This window comes from Pipistrellus kuhlii, unplaced genomic scaffold (assembly GCF_014108245.1).
Source record: "Pipistrellus kuhlii isolate mPipKuh1 unplaced genomic scaffold, mPipKuh1.p scaffold_m20_p_13, whole genome shotgun sequence".
Lineage (NCBI taxonomy): Eukaryota > Metazoa > Chordata > Mammalia > Chiroptera > Vespertilionidae > Pipistrellus > Pipistrellus kuhlii.
The window spans coordinates 46272026-46294253 of NW_023425438.1; the positions used below are offsets into that span (position 1 = coordinate 46272026).

General features: G+C 40.3%; 1 protein-coding gene across 2 annotated transcripts in view; it reads left to right on the top strand.

The window, feature by feature from the left end:
• Positions 1-22228, top strand: part of KCMF1 (potassium channel modulatory factor 1) — a 61034-nt gene that overhangs the window by 30791 nt on the left and 8015 nt on the right. For both annotated transcript variants that reach the window (XM_036435863.2, XM_045580950.1), the window contains 4 exons: positions 597-764; positions 4541-4680; positions 18947-19048; positions 21555-21729. In XM_036435863.2, coding sequence (XP_036291756.1) covers positions 597-764; positions 4541-4680; positions 18947-19048; positions 21555-21729 — 585 coding nt within the window. The remainder of the gene's footprint in view (positions 1-596; positions 765-4540; positions 4681-18946; positions 19049-21554; positions 21730-22228) is intronic.

The window sequence follows — 22228 nt, forward strand, 5'->3', positions numbered from 1 at the left end:
ATTGAAACTTTGTAGCCTTGAGTGGAAGCCCTGACCTGCCAAGGTGTGCAGAAAGCTTGGCTTCATCCATTGCTAGGGAAACAAACCCAAGCCTCCTATTTGCTTCGTGGCCGCAGCCATATTGCTTGGGATTAATTTGCATACTTGCTCCTAATTGGCTAGTGGGTGTGACTTGTGTCTATAGTTCAATGGTGGTTAATTTGCATATAACTTTTTTATTAGATAGAATAGCATTCTCAACATCAAAAGTCTAGTTTCCATCTGTCACCATACATTTGACCCCCCCTTTACCCATTTCACCCTCGCATACCTATCACCTCCTTCCCTTTTGGTAACCACCCATCTGTTGCTGTATCTGTGAGTTTGATTTTGTAACATTTTATTAAACATTTTAAGTTATTTTCATTAAGTGTAAAGCAGAGTAACATATTCACCATATTTTTGGATATTCCTATACTATTTTCCTATTTTGTTTCTAGTCATTTTGGAAAGGAAATATGGGGTTAAATGAACACCTGAACAATTTATAAATGTGAAATGGAGAGTGGTCTTTTACAGTTGCTAATTAATGATCTTTTTTTTTTTTTTTTTTGTAGGTGTCAGCTGTGATGCATGTTTAAAAGGAAATTTTCGAGGTCGCAGATATAAGTGTTTAATTTGCTACGATTACGATCTTTGTGCGTCTTGTTATGAAAGTGGTGCAACAACAACAAGGCATACAACTGACCACCCAATGCAGTGCATATTAACAAGGGTAGATTTTGGTACGTATTTAATAATATTTTAGTGGATTATCATTTAGAATTTTATGTATATGTGTGTGAAGAAGTAAAGGCAAAAGGTTCTAAGAACTAATCCCCAACAGCATACATAAGGCACCAAACTTATTAAAAATAACATGAATCTTTTATAAATTTTATGTAATTCTTTCTCCTAATCATAGTTTACTTGTTTATGAAAGCCATTCAGAAACATAACTGACAAGATATGATACAAGAGTGCTTCAGTAAGAAGGAATAAGTTAAACTGCCTGTTCTAATAATATACACATATTCTTTTTTTAATATAATATATTTTATTGATTTTTTTACAGAGAGGAAGAGAGAGGATAGAGAGCTAGAAACATCGATGAGAGAGAATCATCGATCAGCTGCCTCCTGCACACCCCCTACTGGGGATGTGCCCGCAACCAAGGTACATGCCCTTGACCGGAATCGAACCTGGGACCTTTCAGTCCACAGGCCGTCGCTCTGTCCACTGAGCCAAACTGGTTTTGGCAATATACACATATTCTTGTTCTAGTTATTCCTACAGTTGATTAGAAGGCATTGTCAGTCCATAGGAAACCTATGAACGTTCCATTGCTATAATTTCTTACATAGTCAGCTCTTGTTATTATCTGTCCTTTTTTTTATTATAGTCAAAAAAGACTAGTGGGTGTCTCAGGTGGTTTTAATTTGCATTTCTCTGATGGCTAATATATTGACCATCTTTTCTTGTGCTTATTGGCCATTTGTATGCATATCCTTTGAAGAAATGTCTATTCAGATCCTTTGCAAATTTTTAAAATGGAGATATATCTTTTGTTACTGAGTTTTAATAGTTCATTTGTATTTTTATACAAATTCCTTATCAGAAATTTTGGTTTGCAGAAATTTTTTTCTATTCTGTGGGTTGTCTTTACTTTCTTAATATGTTTTGAAGCACAAAAGTTTTAATTTTGTTGATGTCCAGTTAACCTGTTTTATTCCTTACATTGTGCTTTTGGTGTCATAGCTAGGAAACCTATTGCCTAATTCAAGATCACAAAAATTTAAAACTGTTTTCTTCTAAGAGTTTTGTAATTTTAGCTTTTATATTTAGATCTTTGATCCACTTTGCTTTAATTTTTATAAATGGAATGAGAAAGAGGTTCAACTTCATTCTTTGGCATATGGATATTCAGTTGTCCCAGCACCATTTGTTAAATGACAATTCTTTACCCAGTGAAATATGTCTTGGCATTCTTGTTGAAAATCACTTGGCAGGAATAGGGGGAAATAGAGTGATGTTGGTCAAAGGGTACAAAGTTTTGTTATGCAAGATGAATAAGCTCAAGAAATGAATAAATTCTAATGCATAGCACGATGACCATAGTTAGCAGTATTGTATTCTATATCAACAAACACAGGGGTAATTATGTAGAGGTGGAGGATATGTTAATTAGGTTGATTATGGTGATCTTTCTATAGTATTAAGTAATCCAAACATCAAGTTGTAACCATTAATATATATAATTTTTATGTGTCAAAGATATCTTGATAATGCTGTTAAAAAGTTAGTTGATCATAAATGTGTTTATTTCTAGAATCTTAAGTGATTTCATTGATTTATATGACTATCTTTATCAAGACAGTACCATAATATCATGATAACTAGCTTTGCAGTAAGCTTTGAAATCAAGAAGTGTGAGTCAACTTTGTTGTTCTTCAAGGTTATTTTGGGTATTCTAGATCCCTTGAGTTTCTGTGTAAATTTTGGATCAATTTGCCAAATTTTTGCAAGGAAGCCAACAAGGATTTTGATAGGAATTGTTTTGAATCTGTAGATCAGTTGGGAGAGTAATATTAAATCTCTCAGTCCATGAACATGAGATCTCTTTCCATTTACTTAGGTCATTTAATTTTTTTCAACAATAATTTATAGTTATCAAAGAATAAGTTTTATGCTTCTTTAAATATATTCCTAATATTCTATTATTTTTGCTATTGTATATGGAATTTTTAAATTTTAATTTTTTTATATATTTTTTTTACTGCAAGTATATAGAACAACAATTGGTTTTGTATATAGAACTTGTGTCCTGTGATGTTACTGAACTCACTTATTACTTTTAATAGTTTTTTAGTGGATTCCTTAGGGTTTGGAAGGAGTTCATCTGTTATTAGAGGTGAATTTATTAAAGCCATCTGGATGGCTTTAGTGTCACTTTCTTACCTAGATTTTTAGTAAAATATTGAATAGAAATGGCAAGAGTGAACCATTCTTGTCGTTTCTGGTGTGTGTGTGGGTGGTAATCAAGTCTTTTACCAGTATACTGTTAGCTGTGCCTTTTTTGTAAATGCCCTTTAATAGCTGAGGAAGTTTTTTATATATTTACCCTCACTATCCCAAATTTACCTGACAAGTCTTATGCACATAATAAATGGTCAGTATATATGTAGTGGATACATACTTTTAAGATAGTCTAAATCTCCCTAGAAATTAATGTGAACAAATTAATCTCGTAATGAGCACTTACTTCCATTTTCTCATCTCACAAAAATAGTCATGTCCTCTTAAATTAGGCATTTGTTTCATGTTAAAAAATGAGAGAGTTCTTTGTAATGAAGTGACCTATTAAGTATACTTTCAATTACATCTTTTGTGTACTCTTATGGAGGAAAATAGAGTTATTCCTTGAGATGTACTAATGAAGCAAACAGATTATTCCCACAGATTCTCAGAGTGGTTGGTTCTTCACTAAGTTGAGCAGAGTATGTTATGGTAGCGTCCAAGTTAGCATTACAAGAACTGAATGCCGAGGAACCTTGCTGCTTATAAGAATGGTATATGATGGCCGAAACCGGTTTGGCTCAGTGGTAGAGCGTCGGTCTGCGGACTGAAAGGTCCCAGGTTCGATCCCGGTCAGGGGCATGTACGTTGGTTGCGGGCACATCCCCAGTAGGGGGTGTGCAAGAGGCAGCTGGTCGGTGTTTCTCTCTCATCGACATTTCTAGCTATCCCTCTCCCTTCCTCTCTGTAAAAAATCAATAAAAATATATTTTAAAAAAGAAGAAAAAAGAATGGTATATGATGAAACTGCATCTGGGAGTTGGCATACTGATCATGGTCGTCTGCTTCTTCCCTCTGAGCACTTGTGTTCTTGTATATAATACACCCTGACCATTTTTTTGTGTTGACATTGGTACTGCCACAGTATATACAGAAAAAAATAAATTGCAAGAAAATTAGAACCAAGCCTTGGCCAGGTAGCCCAGTTGGTGATCATGTCATCTTGATATGCCAAGGTTGTGGGTTTTATCCCTGATCCCAGGGCACTTAAAAGAATCAGCCAATAGATATATAGATAAGTGGAACAACAAACTTACCCTCTCTCTTTCTCTGTCTCAATAATTAAAATTTAAAATAAAATTAGAACCTGATGTGAAATGATTATTAATAGTAAATGAAGGAATTGAAAGCTCTTTGCTTTATTTTTGTCTTACGACTATACTATCCCATATGGAGAAGGAATTCGCGGGCTGTCGTGGAATCCTTGAGAGAAGAAGGATTTTGCAGATATAAATAGGGAGGCACCTAAACACACATTGACAGTAAAGTTGTTGGTGAAGATTTTAGACACAACTTTTTAAAAAAAATATCATTGCAAATCCTTTTTCACATTCAGTCAATTGCTATTTTTTAGGCACACTTAAACTTTTGTACCATATGATTGCATTCTTATAATTAAAAAACTAATAATAACTCTTTCTCAGTGCAATTCCATTTTATTTTTCAGATTTGTACTATGGTGGGGAAGCTTTCTCTGTAGAGCAGCCACAGTCTTTTACTTGTCCCTATTGTGGAAAAATGGGCTATACGGAGACATCTCTTCAAGAACATGTTACGTCTGAACACGCAGAAACATCAACAGAAGTGGTAAGTAGAACAACTTCGTGTCTAAAATGATGGGGTTAAGTAAATTATTTCTAATGTAAACAAAGCTAGGTCACTATCATGTACCTTCTAAGTTTGCATAATACTTTTTTTTTTATTGATTTCAGAGAGGAAGAGGGAGGGAGAGAGAAAGAGAGAAACATCAATGATGAGAGAGAATCATTGATAGGCTGCTGCCTGCAAACCCCCTACTGGGGATTGAGCCTGCAACCTGGGCATGTGCCTTGACCAGGAATCGAACCCAGGACCTTTCAGTCTACAGACCAATACTCTATCCACTGAGCCAAACCAGCTAGGGCTAAAATTATATTTTAACAGCAAATTTTATACAGCCTAGGAAGTAGCATGTGTTCAAGATAATACCCCTCATTTGACCACACTTTTCATTCACATTTGCTGGAAGCAAAGTGTAGAGTCTTCACCAAATTCAAGAGCCTTCAGGAAATAAATGCATTGTGAAAAGATTAAAAATACTTCAACCTGCCACACAGCTCTTTTTATAGTATTCTTGCTACCTGTCTCATTTTTCTTCTGTAAGGAAATCTTCACAAGGAAATTTAAAAATCTTTGGTCATGTATTGTATTTAAGTAGTAATCCATTATCACATCTCACTGACTTTACTGTACTTGGTTTTCTTCCAATCAGATCTCTTGCTTCATAGCACAAAGCTCTGAGGTTCCTAGAAGTCCCTTGCATTTTGATCTTTTCCACAACCTAAAAGCCGGAGACCCGGAATAATACACCAAGAAAGTCTTGCCTAGAAAGCTTTTTAGATATTTAACTTGACATGTATATATCCAACTTCAAGAGATGATAAAGTTCACCCAAAAGAGTCCTCTTCCCCCCTTTACTGTTGGTAATAATAAAGAGGTGAGAGATGGAACTGTAGGTGTGCAATTTGGAGAATTTTGCACAAGCAGTTACACACTGCATCAACTAATGATCTCCTAAATACACTCAAAACAAATGAACTAAAACTGAAGAGAAATAAAATAGTGTCCAAGAGCATGCAGCTAATAAGGGGCAGAGCCAGTGTTTGAACTTACTCAGAGTCCTCTGGGTTATAGAGTCTCTAATTAACCAATTTCCTATACATCTCCACTACAGCTCTGCTGTTACAGCTGTGAATAACAGGTTCACTTTCATTCCCATTTACATTGCTGGTTTGATGCTCAGAGTTGTTAAAGACTTATCATTCAAACAGTTGGTCAGTTTACATTATGTCATTCTCAAACCCACTTTTACTATCTGATGACTCAGAAATGCTCTTATTTTGCATGTTGGGAAACCTGAGAACACGGTTGTCACATTTCGCTACTGTTCTTAATTTGTTCGTTTTATTCTGTCAAGGTGATTTTGCTTCCTTTTGTGTAGTCCCAAACACCAGGGTAAAGAATATTGACTGGGTTGCATCTTCATTCTGGTTACTGTGGAAAACTTGGAATAACTTCTCCTTGATTTAATTTCTGCCAGGTGTGGTCCTTTATTTACCTAGATACAGTTAGAGAGATGTTTCCCTTATTATAAACAAGGCATCCTTAAGATCAGTATAGCCAACAGGCCCTGATCCACTCTCATCAGCTCAGTTTTTCACATCCGAAATTGGAGAATACGGTGGAAATTTAAGTCCTACCTATAAAGGAAAAGCTAATTTCTCATTCCTTTAAAATAAGAGTTAGTTCCTGAAAGTAAATACAATTTTATACTCCTCTATACCGGATACACGGTTTGAAAATTAATTACTGACTGTGTCCAAATGGTTCTGTGGTCTGGCGCACAGGGTGTGTCCAGTTACATGCTTCATTAAGTTCCACATGTTTGTGCTCTAGGAGCTTTAGGCAGTGGCTATCTGTTTTTCAGATTGTGGGCTTGATCTCCAGGAAGGGGCCTGAAAAAAGCAGCTGATCAGTAATGTTTCTCTCTCTTACTCCTCTATCCTCTCTAACATCAATAAAAATAAATTTAAAATAAATAAATGTCCAGATGATATTGCTATGGATCCCTTCTCACCCCATCCCCAATATTTGGCAAAGTCAGGGTTAATTAGACATTTTGAATCCTGGAGTTTGAGTGACTCATGTCATTTTGGTGAGGGATTATGTTCATGTAATAGCTGACTCTTTTCTCCTTTTCTGTTCTTGTTTACATTTTTGTTTCTAAATGCTCAATTTGTTACTTTGCTTTGTCCCTGTGTTTCCCACCTATGTCCTCTAGAGTCTAGACCACCACTTTGTACCTATCTACAGGCTTTAAGGAGCTCATTCCATTTAAAACCATTGGGATATACCACACAGATACTGCTGTCACCACTAGTAAGGATTTACTGGTGCCTGACATAGCTAGTGAGAAAGACTCCTGAAGGTTAATTTTGAAAACAACTTTGTTGTCTTTGTCTTTATTTCTGTTTCCCTTTTCAGCGAGGGACTCTTAAGACCCAACTTGAAGATTTTCCTTCTTTCTTAAGATTATTGTAAGATTACTCGAGGTTTTTTATTTTGATAGTATGACATCTGACATAGAATGCACAGTGAAGGTGATTACCAGTTAAAAATTAAAAAGCAGATTGGGTATAGTCTCAGGAGTCTTTATGTAAACACCAAATATAAACAATGTGATTTTGAAATTAAATACAAGTTCTTAAAAACCCTCATAGGTATCATGAGATTTGGTAGATCAGGACAACTAACTGGATTTTGATTGTGGAAAGAATTGGAGGAAATAGCACTGTATGTAATTATCGAAATCCATCAACCTGGTAGTAGAAATAAACAATAGAGGTCAAACGGGATTGCAGATAGGAGGATCTAGTTTGGGTTGTGAAAGAAACATGGTGGGAAAACTTTTGTTTGAGCATAAAAGGATTTTAAGAGTGACTCCTAAAAGTTTTCTTAAATCTTGCATTTGAATTGACTTGTCCTTCAGCTAATTAGAAAGCCTTCAGGATTTTATAAAGTAAAAGCACTTTTTGGTTTACCAACATTTTTTTCTCACTTCTAGAAATTTATGTTATATTATTTTGTCCATAATTAATAACAGTCTTCTAATAGTTCACGCCTAGGACTTTTTCTATTTTTTACTTATTTGCTCTTTGTTTTCATTACTCCTCAGTAAAGGGGTGAGGGGAGGGGTGTCTCCCACTTTTATAGGTGCTTCATATATGTTAGTGAGACATTCCCCCCCTTTTTAATGAAGACTAAGATGTGTTTTTAACAAGTTGAGTTAATTTTTAAGTAGCATGGTAGTCTTTTGTCCCAATTATAGTAATTTGATAAAAATCAAGTAGAACAATTATTTTTCAATTTTTCACGATCTGAATTGAGACAATTTTATTTTGAATGATAAATTTTATGGAGAAAAACGTTGGCATAAAAGGACATAAAATATTTTAAAATGATTTATAATAATCACTTTTAGCAAATAATGTGTTTAATTTTTTATTGATTTTGAGAGAAAACATAAGTAGATTTGTTCTACTTTTTTTTTTTTTAATATATTTTATTGATTTTTTACAGAGAGAAAGAGAGTGGGGGGAGAGAGTTAGAAACATTGATGAAAGAGAATCACCTATCAGCTGCCTCTTGCACACCCCCTACTGGATGTGCCTGCAACCAAGGTACATGCCCTTGACCGGAATCGAACCTGGGACCTTTCAGTCCGCAGACCGATGCTCTACCACTGAGCCAAACCGGTTTCGGCCTTCATGTAACTTTTGAGCCTTCCCTCCTCCTACAATCCCTTACCCACCTATGCCCCTTACATTTAAAAATAAAATAAACTGGTTAGGAAAATTATTTTTTAAGATGCCAATCTTGGTATTCAAAGTGAGGTCATTCCTTCTAAGAAGCCCTGCTGCACTCCGCCTCACTGAACAGGCTCCCTGGAGGAGAGGGGCATGCACACCTCTGTCCTCACCAGGCTCTAATTTCTAACAGCCGTGTAAACGGTATAATGCCACCAGCTCAGGTGGCTTCATCTCCAGTTCTTCACCAAAATTATTGCTGGCTTTTGGGCACTGCCTCCATTCCTGTTCCCCTGCCACATTCTGTTCTTATTGGCACCATTAAGCAAAGGGCAGCTCCCATTTCCTTTTCTTAAAGTCCACATATAGAATACCCAGCTTACCCTTGGGAAGACAGAAAAGTAAAGCTTTACATTGGGGTTTTCTCCTAGGAGAGCACAGGTGCTCACAACTAGAGAATTGTGGGAAGTCAAGCTCAGGCTCTTTTAGTTATTTATTTTTTAAAAACATTTTTGTATTGATTTTAGAGATGTAGGGACAGAAAGAGATAGAAACATCAGTGATGAGAGAGAATCATAGACTGGCTGTCTCCTGCATGCCCCACACTGGGGATCGAACCCACAACCAGGCATGTGCCCTGACCGGGAATCATCGAACCATAGCCTTCTGGTTCACAGATTGACACTCAGCCACTGAGCCATGTGGCTGGGCTGGAGTTATTTTTTATTGTGGTTAAATATGTTAGTTCAAGGTTTATGAATCCCAGAACATCAATATACACATATAATTTATGTTTCTGTCCACAAAACATGTTTAAAAGCAAACCTTAATTACTTAGGACTTTTAAATCAAGCATAACGTAAGAAAAATTAAAAACATATATATAACAAAAATCACTGAATTTCTAAATGCTAACTCTCTAGAAGTAGATGATAGATCCAACCTCAGCATTATATGGGAAAAATGGAACTGAGGAGAAAAACAAAACTTTATATGAATTAATTCATATTTAAATCATGTTAATTTCAGTTTTCCACTGCGACACAGAAAATTAGAATACTGTGAAGTTGAACAGTGTACTTACTCAAATCTTATAAGGACCTGTATCTGTTTTGGCAAAATGGATGGCTACAGAGGCAGGAGGAGGAGAGATGGTTGTTACGGGAAATAAATTGAGTCTGCAAGTGAGACCAGATAATAGAGAACTTTTAAAACTAGAATATTTTTCCATTTGGTTTGGTGGACAGTAAAGAGACGTTTGACACCTGTGCAGAGGAATGGCATGACTTTCTTCACCGTCATGCCACCTTGGCTACCATTGGGAAGGGAAGTAAGGTAGGGTTCCAGTGATTCTGTTGTCCTTTTGAAACAGGATGAATGTAGTCATAATGATTATGTGAAAGAACATGGATCAAAAAGAGGCTAGAAATTGCAAAGAAGCTGTGCTGCCTGTTATAAGATCATGGTTGCCAGAGAAATGATACATCAAACATTTGGTGTCTCCCAGAAAGTAACAATATAAGGTGATATAGTAAAATCACAACTTTTGTGTGCTGTTGTTTTTAATTCCAGTTTCTAGTTATCTTTATATATATATATTTCAGGGAGAAAGGAAGAGGGAAAGAAAGATAGAAACATCAACAATGAGAGAGAATCATTGATTGGTTGCCTCCTGCACACCCCTTACTGGGGATCAAGCTCACAACCCTTGGCATGTGGCCTTGACCAGAATCAAACCCAGGACCCACTCAGTCTTCAGGCCAACACTCCATCCACTGAGCCAAACCAGCTAGGGCTGAAATCACAACTTCTTAAAAAAACATTTTATTGAGATATAATTGACATATAACATTATATTTGTTTCAGATGTACAACATGATTCGATTATTTGTGTACATTGTAAAATGATCACCACCATAAGCCTAGTTAATGTCCAACACCACACATAGCTACAAATTTGCTATATATATATATATATATATATATATATATATAAATTCCCCCCACACACACTCATTTTCTTCACTTAATCCTTCTCCATCCAGGTCCTATCCCCCCTTCATCGCCCTCTCTGTGTCCATGGCTATGCATATAAGTATCTAAGTTTGAAATCACAACTTTGAACAGAAAAATGTTTCTCATAAATCTAAAATTAGTATCTTCAAAGGAGTTTATCAAGTTTATGCTCCCAAAACCAAATCAAGAAATGCCAATTGCCAAGACAGGTATTTCACTTAAGGTGTTTGTTGTTAACACAAAGCATGATGTCCCACAGTTGAAGGACAGTTCATATGGTCTGAGAGGATGATGCTTCAAAATGAATGGGCCTCGTTCTAAAGAACCAACCTAGCTCTTTGGCATCTACCTGATGCTTTGGTGAAGGGACAATCTCTGCACAATGCTGCAGGCTAGCTTCAGTTCAAGCCAGGCTTGTGTGGAGCAGATAGGCAGTTTTTGAAAATGCATTTTTCTAAGGCAGTGAAAGGGCAGGAAATGTGTTATGAAGCCTATCCAGAAAGAAAAGAAAAGAGAAAAGAATTCATCACATGGAACTTAACTCTTCCTCTTGTTTTTAAAGCTCTACACAATACCTAAAGCAAGGATGTTGTTTGGAGGGAAGTGTGAGTTCAAGAAAGAGGCTAGAGGAGCCGAAACCAGTTTAGCTCAGTGGATAGAGTGTCAGCTTGGGGACTGAAAGGTCCCGGGTTCGATTCCGGTCAAAGGCATGTGCCTTGGTTGCAGGCATATCCCCAGTGGGGGGTATGCAAGAGGCAGCTGATCGATGACTCTCTCTCATCGATGTTTCTAGCTCTCTAACTCTCTCCCTTCCTCTCTGTACAAAATCAATAAAATATATTTTTTTTAAAAAAAAAACAAAAAAGCCGAAACCGGTTTGGCTCAGTGGTAGAGCGTCGGTCTGCGGACTGAAAGGTCCCAGGTTCGATTCCAGTCAAGGGCATGTACCTGGGTTCGGGCACATCCCCAGTAGGGGGTGCGCAAGAGGCAGCTGGTTGATGCTTCTCTCTCATCGACGTTCCTAGCTCTCTATCTCTCTCCCTTCCTCTCTGTAAAAAAATCAATAAAATTTATTTTAAAAAAAAACAACACACAAAAAGAAAGAGGCTGGAGGAAATCTCAACTTGCTTTAGACTGGTTAATGAAATAGGGATGGCTGAGTGGCATTCTTGTTTAAAAACAAAAGCCATGCCGAAACCGGTTTGGTTCAGTGGATAGAACGTCGGTCTTCAGACTAAAAGGTCCCAGGTTCGATTCCAGTCAAGGGCATGTACATTGGTTGTGGGAACATCCTTGGTGTGCAGGAGGCAGCTGGTCAGTGTTTCTCTCTCATCCATGTTTCTAGCTCTCTATCCATCTCCCTTCCTCTCTGTAAAAAAAAAAAAAAATCTATAAAATATATTTTTTTAAAAGAAAAACGACAGCTATGCATGCTGACTTTAAATTATTTTTGTGTTTGTGTAGACATGGCCTGTCTCAAAGAAAAAGTTTTGCAAATTAAGTAGAGACTTAGCATTTATGTGTGGACTTTAAGAGATTTGTTCTAGACCACGTGTCAAACACAAGGCCCTCGGGCCAAATCTGTCCCACCAGGCCTTGCAATGTGGCCCGCACCGCGCTGTCATCACTGCACTCCGCTGCGTTTCCATCACAATGACAGTTTATGACTGTTCAGTAAATCATTCGGCCCGCGATTTAGGCTGGATTTTAGATTTTGGCCCCTTCTCTGATTGAGTTCGACACCCCTATTAGACATTGGTAACCAACCACCTGTATTAAGAATGCACTGACTGGTTGCTGGCTGTGAATCATAATCTGGGACCACGTGGGAAAGTGGAAACTCCATTATGTTCTAAGCATGGGATCTCAGTACATTGGTAAAGGCTTCCAAATGGGCTGCAGATAAATAGCATGTCTGATGCTGCCCTTCAGTGGCAAGGTGAAGCGAAGGGGAAGACTTGCAATACCAAGACAGCATGTAAGGATGGGGGAAGAGGGTAATAACAGTAACACCTGGTGTTTCATGCACAGGATAAATATTTAGTTTTCAGGTCCATTGTATATTGAAGCTGTAGTATAAGATAACTGGGACCCTTGTCAAAAATACAGATTCTTGCCGAAACCGGTTTGGCTCAGTGGATAGAGCATCGGCCTGCGGACTGAAGGGTCCCAGGTTCGATTCCAGTCAAGGGCATGTACCTTGGTTGCGGGCACATCCCCAGTGGGGGGGGGGGGGGGTGCAAGAGGCAGCTGATCAATGATTCTCTCTCATCGATGTTTCTAACTGTATCCCTCTTTCTTCCTCTCTGTAAAAAAAAATCAATTATTTTTTAAAAAATACAGAATCTTGAAACTCCTAGACTCAGTTTCCAAGAAGGGGCCTGGGAAACTTTATTTTTTTTAAATCCGCAGTCAAATTTAGGAAACACTGACTTAAGCCAATTCAGTAAGCCTTGATGTTTACAAGTTGTTATAATTTTAAGTTAATTTGTTATGTAAAATTTTCTTGTTCAAGTAATATGCATTATTATGTCATGTGGCAGAAGTATAATAAATATAAATGTTGACAAACTCATAATTTTAGGGTTAATAGGAAAAGTGTGGAATTTTGCTCTCCTGTATAAGGATTAGGTACCATCATGTGGACGTAAGACACACTTAAGACTAAGCAGTATTTGTGATCCTGAATGTTGGGGTAGTGTTCCGTCTGCCCCTCTCCCTTCCACCTCTTCCCTGTTTCTCCTGCCCTGTTTTGCTCTTGATTTTCTTTCTTCTTCTTGTTCCCTCCATGAATTCTCAGGAAGTACATCCTGCCCTGGCCAGTTTACTCAGTGGTTAGAATGTCACCCCGAGGACCAATGGGTCTGGATTCAATTCCTGGGCAAGGGCAATGTACCTTGGTTGTAGGCTTGATCTGAGGCTCCAGTCAGGGTGTGGGGTGTGTGTAAGAGGCAATCAGTCGATGCTCCCCCCTCACGCCCCCCCATATTTCATATTGACATTTTTCTCTCTCCCCCTCTCTCATGCCCTCCACTTTCTCTCAAAAAAAGTCAGTGGAAAAAATGTTCTCAGGTGAAAATTATAAAAAGTAAGAAAAAGAAAATACAACCTTAAGTTACCCAAATTCTTATTCTAGAACATGAATTAGCTTGCTAAGTATATAAAACGTAAAAGGTAACTAGGCATCTGGTCCCATCAGCAGTTCCAAATCCTCATCTGAGTTACCTTCATCTCACCCGAGTGTGACAACATCTTCCATTTGGTTCTAATCTAGTCTCTTAATTTTTCTTTCTTTTTTCTTTCTTTTTTTTTTTTTTAATATATTTTATTGATTTTTTACAGAGAGGAGGAGAGAGGGATAGAGAGCTAGAAACGTCGATGAGAGAGAAACATCGACCAGCTGCCTCCTGCACACCTCCTACCGGGGATGTGCCCGCAACCAATGTACATGCCCTTGACTGGAATCGAACCTGGGACCTTTCAGTCCGCAGACCAACTCTCTATCCACTGAGCCAAACCGGTTTCAGCTAGTCTCTTAATTTTTCTACACCAGCTGCCAAGCCAGGTGATCCTCCTGCTCCAGTAATTCCTTATGTAGATAGTTCATTCTTTATCACTAGTTACTATATAAGTTTGAGTAATTTGTTTTATTTCTCTCTGAATGAGGCAGTTCTGAATACCCTCATCTTGCCACCTTAGCACACTTACAACAAAATCTAAAAGACTTTGAGTTACAGAACTAGAACTAATATACATTGTTAAAGATCTTGATTGTCTTTCTATTTTACATCTTCACCTTAGAGTGCTTTTCTAGAATATCCTTAGTGCATTTGGCATCAGTCCTTTCCCACTCTGCCTTCCGTCCGGGAATGTGTGTTCCTGAAGAGACTTCTCATCCATGAGCACTACATGCATCCTCAGCACTGAAACTTCTGTAGCTGTGCAAGTCAAGATGCACACAGATTTTATCTAAAGGCCAAACTAAAAAGATGCCTTTTCCTTTGGTGGTTATTTTCTCATCTGATAAAAGTCTTAAACTGTGCGGTCTTATGATACTACTTGAGGCCTAATGCACGAAAATTCGTGAAGAGTAGGCCTTCCTTTCCCCAGCTGCTGGCCCTGGCTTCCCTCCAGCACCCGGGACCCGGGCCTCCCTCCTCCAGCCACCAGCAGGCACCCAGGGCCCAGGTTGGCTTCACTCCAGCCCTGGCTTTGTCAGGAAGAACACCCAAATGACATCTGGAAGACGTTCAGTCTAATTAACATATTACCCTTTTATTCTATCTAATAAATAGGGATATGCTAATTGACCACTACACCCTCACAAAGATAGTGGCGCCCACAGCCAATAAGGAGGGAGTATGCTAATTGACTGTCACACCCTCAAAGATAGCAGTGCCCAGTCCCTTCGGCCCCACTGGGGCAGCAGGCACGTGGTACAGCCAGGCCTGCCCCGCATCTGCCTCAGGAGTCCCCAAGTCCCCTCAGCCCCCCAGCTGCCCAGGGCTGACCCAAGGTGCAGGCAAGCCTCGGATGGCAGCTTCCCAGCCATCCTGGGCTGCCCGAGGCTCAAGTAACCAGGGTTGGCTGAGGCTTGCACTGCTGGCAGTGGCAGCAGCAGAGATGTGATGGGGACATCACCTTCCCCTGATCACCAAGTTGCCTCCCACCCCTGAGGGCTCCCAGTCTGTGAGAGGAGACAGTTTAGGCTGAGGACCCCCCCCCCCTCCAGTGCATGGATTTTCATATAGATAACTAGAGGCCTGGTACACGAAATTTGTGCATGAGGGGGGAGGTGTCCCTCAGCCCAGCCTGCACCCAATCCAGTCGGACATCCCACTCACAATCCAGGACTGCTGGCTCCCAATGGTTTGCCTGCCTGCCTTCCTAATTGCCCCTAACCACTTCTAGGCAGAACACGCCCTAACCACTCCCCTGCCAGCCTGATTGATGCCTAACTGCTCCTCTGTCAGCCTGCTTGCCCTTAGCTGCCCTTCCCTGCAGGCCTTGTCACCCCTAACTGCACTCCCCTTCAGGCCTGGTCACCCCTAACTGCCATCCCTTGCAGGCCTGGTCCCTCCCAACTGCCCTCCCCTGCTGGCCATCTTATGGTGTCCATCTTGTGTCCACATGGGGGCGGGATCTTTGACCACATGGGAGCAGCCATCTTGATCTTGTGTGTTGGAGTGATGGTCAATCTGCATATTACTCTCTTATTTCTATCTTCTCTCTATTTATCTCAGAGGCACATCTCATTTGACCACCCTACTTTTTTTTGCACAGTGTTATGTTCCAACATTATTTCTCATGACCATCTTAAGGTGTTCTTTTTTAAAAGTATATTTTTTATTGATTTCAGAGAGGAAGGGAGAGGGAGAGAGAGATAGAAACATCAATGATGAGAGAGAATCATTGATTGGCTGCCTCCTGCACACCCCCTACTGGGGATTGAGCCCGCAACCCAGGCATGTGCCCTTGGCCGGAATCGAACCCAGTACCCTTCAGTCCCCAGGCCAATGCTCTATCCACTGAGCCAAACCAGCTAGGGCTTAAGGTGTTCTTGAGGGTATTTCTCAGTTCTCTGGTGGACGATCAGGACAGCTGGCTGCTAGGGCACAAAAGTACTGGGATCAAAGCAGAGTCATTCTCAGGGGACTTCTGCTTTCTAATCTCTAGAGGACAGTTTGTGTTGACTTAGGCTCTAGAAGTCAGAGCAGTTTTTCCCTGTGTTCAGTGTTGTCCTCACAAGTCTCACCTTTCCCTGCCGCCTCATCTCCAGTGCCACTCTCCTCCCACATGGCTGAAAGAATTTAAGCACGTGACTCCTATATTGGCAAAATGAATCATATATCCCAACTCTATTAGAGAGGCACAAACCTAAAACTTGGACTGTTCCAGTTCCCCAGGCTTCCTTTGGAGCAGGCCTGCATGCATGGCTGTGTTCTTTAAGATTGAAGTTCTTCCTACTTCAGGGCTTAGCTGCCACTCTTAGATCATCACCTGCCCTTTGGGCTTCTGAAAGAATAAGCCTCTCCCCTGAAAGGTCTGAGTTCTTTCTACCCTTGCCCTCTCCTGCCTCCTTCCACCACTTCTGTTGAAACTGCTATTTCAGAAGACATATTTCTAACCTATCCAGCCTTCTCTGCCTCTCTATATGCCATTTTATTCCTACTTCCTCCGTTTATCCCTTGCCCTATGGCCCAAAGTAAGTTGGTCTTCTAATCCTTTACTGTGCCTTGATCCCAAGCTTTTTTTTTTTTTTTTTTTTTTTTTTTTAATATCTATTTTATTGATTTTGTACAGAGAGGAAGGGAAAGAGATAGTTAGAAACATCAATGAGAGAGTCATCATCAGCTGCCTCTTGCACACCCCCTACTGGGGATATGCCTGAAACCAAGGTACATGCCCTTGACCAGAATTGAACCCGGGACCTTTCCGTCCCCAAGCCGATGCTCTGTCCATTGAGCCAAACCGGTTTCGGCTGATCCCAAGCTTTTGTCCCACCTCCCATCCTCTGGAAAACAAGGATCTAAAAATGGGCTTCAGCCGGGACCGGTTTGGCTCAATGGATAGAGCGTCGGCTTGGGGACTGAAGGGTCCCGGGTTCGATTCCGGTCAAGGGCATGTACCTTGGTTGCGGGCATATCCCCAGTGGGGGGTGTGCAAGAGGCAGCTGATCGATGACTCTCTCTCATCGATGTTTCTGACTCTCTGTCTCTCTCCCTTCCTCTCTGTATAAAATCAATAAAATGTATTTTATAAAAAAAAAAAAAAAACAATAAAAAAAAATAATAAAAATGGGCTTCAGCTGAAACTGGCTGCAGACTGAAAGGTCCCAGGTTCGATTCCAGTCAAGGGCATGTACCTTGGTTGTGGGCACATCCCCAGTGGGGGGGGGAGGATGTGCAGGAGGCAGCTGATCTATGTTTCTCTCTCATCGATGTTTCTAACTCTATCCCTCTCCCTTCCTCTCTGTAAAAAATGAATAAAATATATTTTAAAAATAAATAAAAATGGGCTTCTACCCCACCCACCCATTACCCCCCTGGAAATCCCATTCATGAAGTTATAGAGCACATTTGCATATGATCAGTAATCATTGTGTCTTATACCACATTGAAAGTATATAAATTTGTGCTGAAACTGGTTTGGCTCAGTGGTAGAGCATCAGTCTGCAGACTGAAAGGTCCCAGGTTCGATTCCGGTCAGGGGCATGTACATTGGTTGCGGGCACATCCCCGGTAGGGGGTGTGCAAGAGGCAGTTGGTCAGTGTCTCTCTCATCGACGTTTCTAGCTCTCTATCTCTCTCCCTTCCTCTCTGTAAAAAATCAATTAAAAAATATAAAATAAAAAAAGTATAAAACAAATTTATGTACAGTTGCACCCTAATACGAGTTTTGCTGTCTTATTTGGAGATTGACCCTGAAGTCTAGCTTATGGATAAGCTTATGTTCCAGTTTTGACCATTCAAGACTAGACTTAAGCATGATGTGCACTAAATAGCACATTTTAAATATGTTTTATGGAACTATTTTGCTAGACTATGTAAATGAATCAGCCAAGCTGTTGGGAAGCTCATCAGAGATCAAGTGTGAACTTGATCTGGAACTATTGTGTCTGACTCGAGGGACTGTCTGTTTTCACTCTGAGTGACAGCACGATGTGCTGCAGTTCTTGTTCAGGCCTCTATGTGTTCACTGGTTCAGGATCGGCTGAGTTTTGCCTGGCTAAAACTTGGTAACAATACACTTTATAGTAAAACTAGAGGCCCAGTGCACTGGGGATGTTGGGGGTGGGGTGTCCCTCAGTCCAGCCTGCGCCCTCTCACAGTCCAAGACCCCTCAGGGGATGTTGGACTGCTGGCTTAGGCCCTCTGGGGAGCAGGCCTAAGCCGACAGTCAGATATCCCATGGGGATTCCTTAGCACTGCTGCCAAGGTGGGAGAGGCTCCTGCCACTATCACTGCACTCACCAGCCTTGAGCCCTGCTTCTGGCTGAGTGGCTCTGCCCCCTGGTGGTGAGTGCTCATCATAGCCACCAGCCATTCCACCATTAAGTTGATTTGCATATTAGGGTTTTATTATATAGGACTAGAGGCCTGGTGCATGAGATTTGTGCACTTGTGGGGGTGAGGGGTCTCCTTCAGCCCGGCCTGCTCCCTCACAGCCCAGAAGCCCTTGGAGAATATCTGACTGACAGCTAGCACGGCCCCGGAGGTGGGAGAGGCTCGCTCCACCACCACTGCACTCGCCAGCCATGAGCCTGGCTCAGGGCTTCTGGCTGAGTGGCACTCCCTCTGTGGGAGCACATTGATCACCAGGGGGCAGCTCCTGTGTTGAGCATCTGCCCCCAGTGGTCAGTGCATGTCATAGTGACTGGTAGTTCTGCCATTTGGTTGATTTGCATATTAGCTTTTTATTATATAGGATAATCATTCAGAAAGATGTCTGATCAGTGTTCATTAATTACATCTGCTTTCTTTTCATTTCAGATTTGTCCTATATGTGCAGCATTACCTGGAGGCGATCCTAATCATGTCACGGACGATTTTGCAGCTCATCTGACACTTGAACACAGAGCCCCTAGAGATTTAATATCCTTTGTTTTATTTGGGGTTTATTTGTTGTTAATCTTCACCTGAGGATATTTTTTCCATTGCTTTTCAGAGAGTGGAGGGTGGGGTTACAGAGAGAGAAAGAAAACCATCCATGTGAGAGACACACATCTATGGGCTGCCTCCCGCATGCACTCTGACCAGAAGTGAACCTGCAACCCAGGTGTGTGCCCTTGACCAGTAATCAAACGTGCCCCCCTTTGGTGCACGACCAACAAACTATCCAATGAGCAACACTGACCAGGGCTCATTTTGATTGTCTTTAAGAATGGTATTCTCATCGAGAAAAACTAACCTTCAATTTATTTTATGTAGTTTATTAGGTGTTTTCCTAAAAGTCATTCAGTGTTGAAATACAGTTTCTTATTCCTTTTTATTTGCTGACTTTGATATGAATCATGCTCATTAAGTGAAAGTTGTTAGTTTATTACAGATATTTAAGACAGTATTTTCATATAAAAGAGGAAAATGCTAATTCAAATTAAAATCTGTTTGCAGTTGCCTCCTACGGTAGGTGGGATGGTGGGCAGACGTGCCCTTTGAGTCCCCTTCCCCAGGGAAAGCCGTCTCCTGTGCAGACTCTGGAGGAGAGCACATGGCTGGTCCAGCTCTGAACTCCCTTCCCAGACCATTTCAGCTCCCCCTCCAAGCCCAGCCCAAGGCAGGTGCTAGTAGTTCCCTGTGACCTCCCTGAGGTTGACCACCCCACCAGTGATTGATTTTGTAGACTCCATGCTCGGGTTCCAGGTTATGAATTGTTTTTCTAAAACTATCACCAATTAATTTAGAGTTCAGTGTATATGTAAAGGTGTCAGTGTTCATTCCATTTTGAAGTGATTCGAGCACTAATCACAAGACTTTATTCTTATAAGGTCTTTATTCTTTTTTTTTAATATTTTTAAAAATAATTTCAAAGAAGAAGGGAGTGAGAGATATAGAAACATCAATGATGAGAAGGATTCATTGATTGGGTGCCTTCTTCATGCCCCCTACTGGTGATCGAGCCCCCAACCCAAGCATGTGCCCTTAACCAGAATCAAACCTGGGACCCTTCAGTCCACAGGCTGACACTCTTATCCACTGAGCCAAACAGGCTAGGGCTAAAGTTTTTATTCTTATTATTTTGAATGCCTCTTGGCAATCATAATTTAACCATGGATCTATTGAGAAAGAAACAGGTTTCCTGGTTTTCTTTTTCCCATTCCTTGCTCACAGTTCCTAACTTTCTAACTGGAAACATAGCCCTTTAGATTTATGGGGAGATATGGGGAAGCCGATGGAAAGTAAAGATATGGACGCAGCCTGAGATATTAGCACGTCAGCCTGAGCTGAGCAGTACTTGCTTTTTCTCCTAAGAGCAGGGACCCTGAAGGCAACATGAAAAGAGCAGTGATTTCCTTTTTTGAGAGCATAAGAAAACCCAAATGGGCCCCAAGTACTTAAGCGTTTGAGTCACTTGCATTTTGTGCAGAAGAATCCTAACAATGTACTGTTATAGGATTGTACATGCTCACTCCATCTCCATGAAGAAGCTAGGCAAGGAATTTAAAACCACGCTGTTATCCTGAACTTTGCTGCAAGTTCAAGGGTGTCTAGTGAAGTTGGTGTCCATTCACTAGAATGTCCCACATCATTTATATCTTTTTCTGTGAGATTTTTATAAGAGTCTCTGGTTACCAAGGGAAGATTAAATTATGTAAAATGGAAGAGTAGCAGAAGACATTTGTTACATTTTAGATTCCAAATGAGCATTATAATGAAGTTCTAGAAACAAAATGCTGGCAGCGCAGGGATCCTGGAAGCATTCTGGTGTTTCAGGGGCTTCGGGTGCTACCTGGTGACTGTGACATGAGGAGTGGCTTCTCACTGAGCCTCCTAAGCTCCTTTTTTTTGCAGCAGCAGCAGTAGCAGCAGCACTGAAGAACTTAACAACAATGCTTTAAAACTAGTAACCCAGAGGACTCTCGCTCCTCAATGTAAATTATTCACACTATTCCTTTCTCGTTACAGACCATGAGATTTGGTTAGCTTATATATTAACATGGATCTAAAAACTGATGTTTATTAGTTGTGGTCACTTCATTGAGAACATATAAGAAATTCAGCACTGAGAGCGTGGCTAGGGAGTGTCTCAGCTGGGGCATCTGAACGGCAGTGCCTTTCCCTCTGTCTGCAGCGTTATTCTGGTAGCTGGAGCCAGGAAGAAAAAGGGAGACGCTTTTCCCTTTGAAAACTCACACACACACACATTATACACACTATACACACACACTCACATTGCTTTGTATTTGAGTGGCTTTTTTTTTTTTTTTTAAGCGTTAATAGCCCTTATATAGTACAGATGAAGTGGTGATATTTTGTACTCTAAATTGAAATGCTTACAATTTAGGAAATCTTCATTTATCTAGCAAGGGCTCAGGTGATTTTTTTTTTTTTCTTTTCTGTCCGTATAATACTTGGTTTTCCCCCTTAACTTTGGAGTTATGATGAATCGAGTGGTGTTCGACACGTACGTAGAATGTTTCACCCTGGCCGGGGACTAGGAGGTCCTCGTGCTCGTAGATCAAACATGCACTTTACTAGCAGTTCTACTGGTGGACTTTCTTCTTCTCAGAGTTCATATTCTCCAAGCAATAGGGAAGCCATGGATCCTATAGCTGGTAAGTTAGCTTAACATTAATAAACGGAATGGCCGGGAAAGGGGCTCCCTTTTAAGTGTTTTGGTGGGATTTGTGGTTCTAATCTCTCAACACGCTCATAATTCCTTCACAAAATTCCCCAAGTTTTTATAATTATAAAAGTATTTTTAAAATAGCATAATGTTCATATTATTCTTACATTTTTTAAAGTAGTTAGAGGCATAAAAGATAGTAAGACATAGCTCTATGTTCTGTTTGTGGCCTTCATTGAAACACAAGAAAATCGTAAGAGTGTTCAGTTAAAAGACCACTAGGTTCAACCTCCACAAATACACAGATAAGAAAACTAATTGACAAGATAAAGAATTCGGCTCCTCTCATACAAGAAAGTAAAGTAGGAATTTCTCTGTTCTTGCTTTGTTTTGGGAGCTATGTTGGTATCAAACATACCAAAAAGTACATGTTTTTTAATAATTTGGGAAAGTCTTACTAAAAGAACATTTGAACATGGAGCTTATAG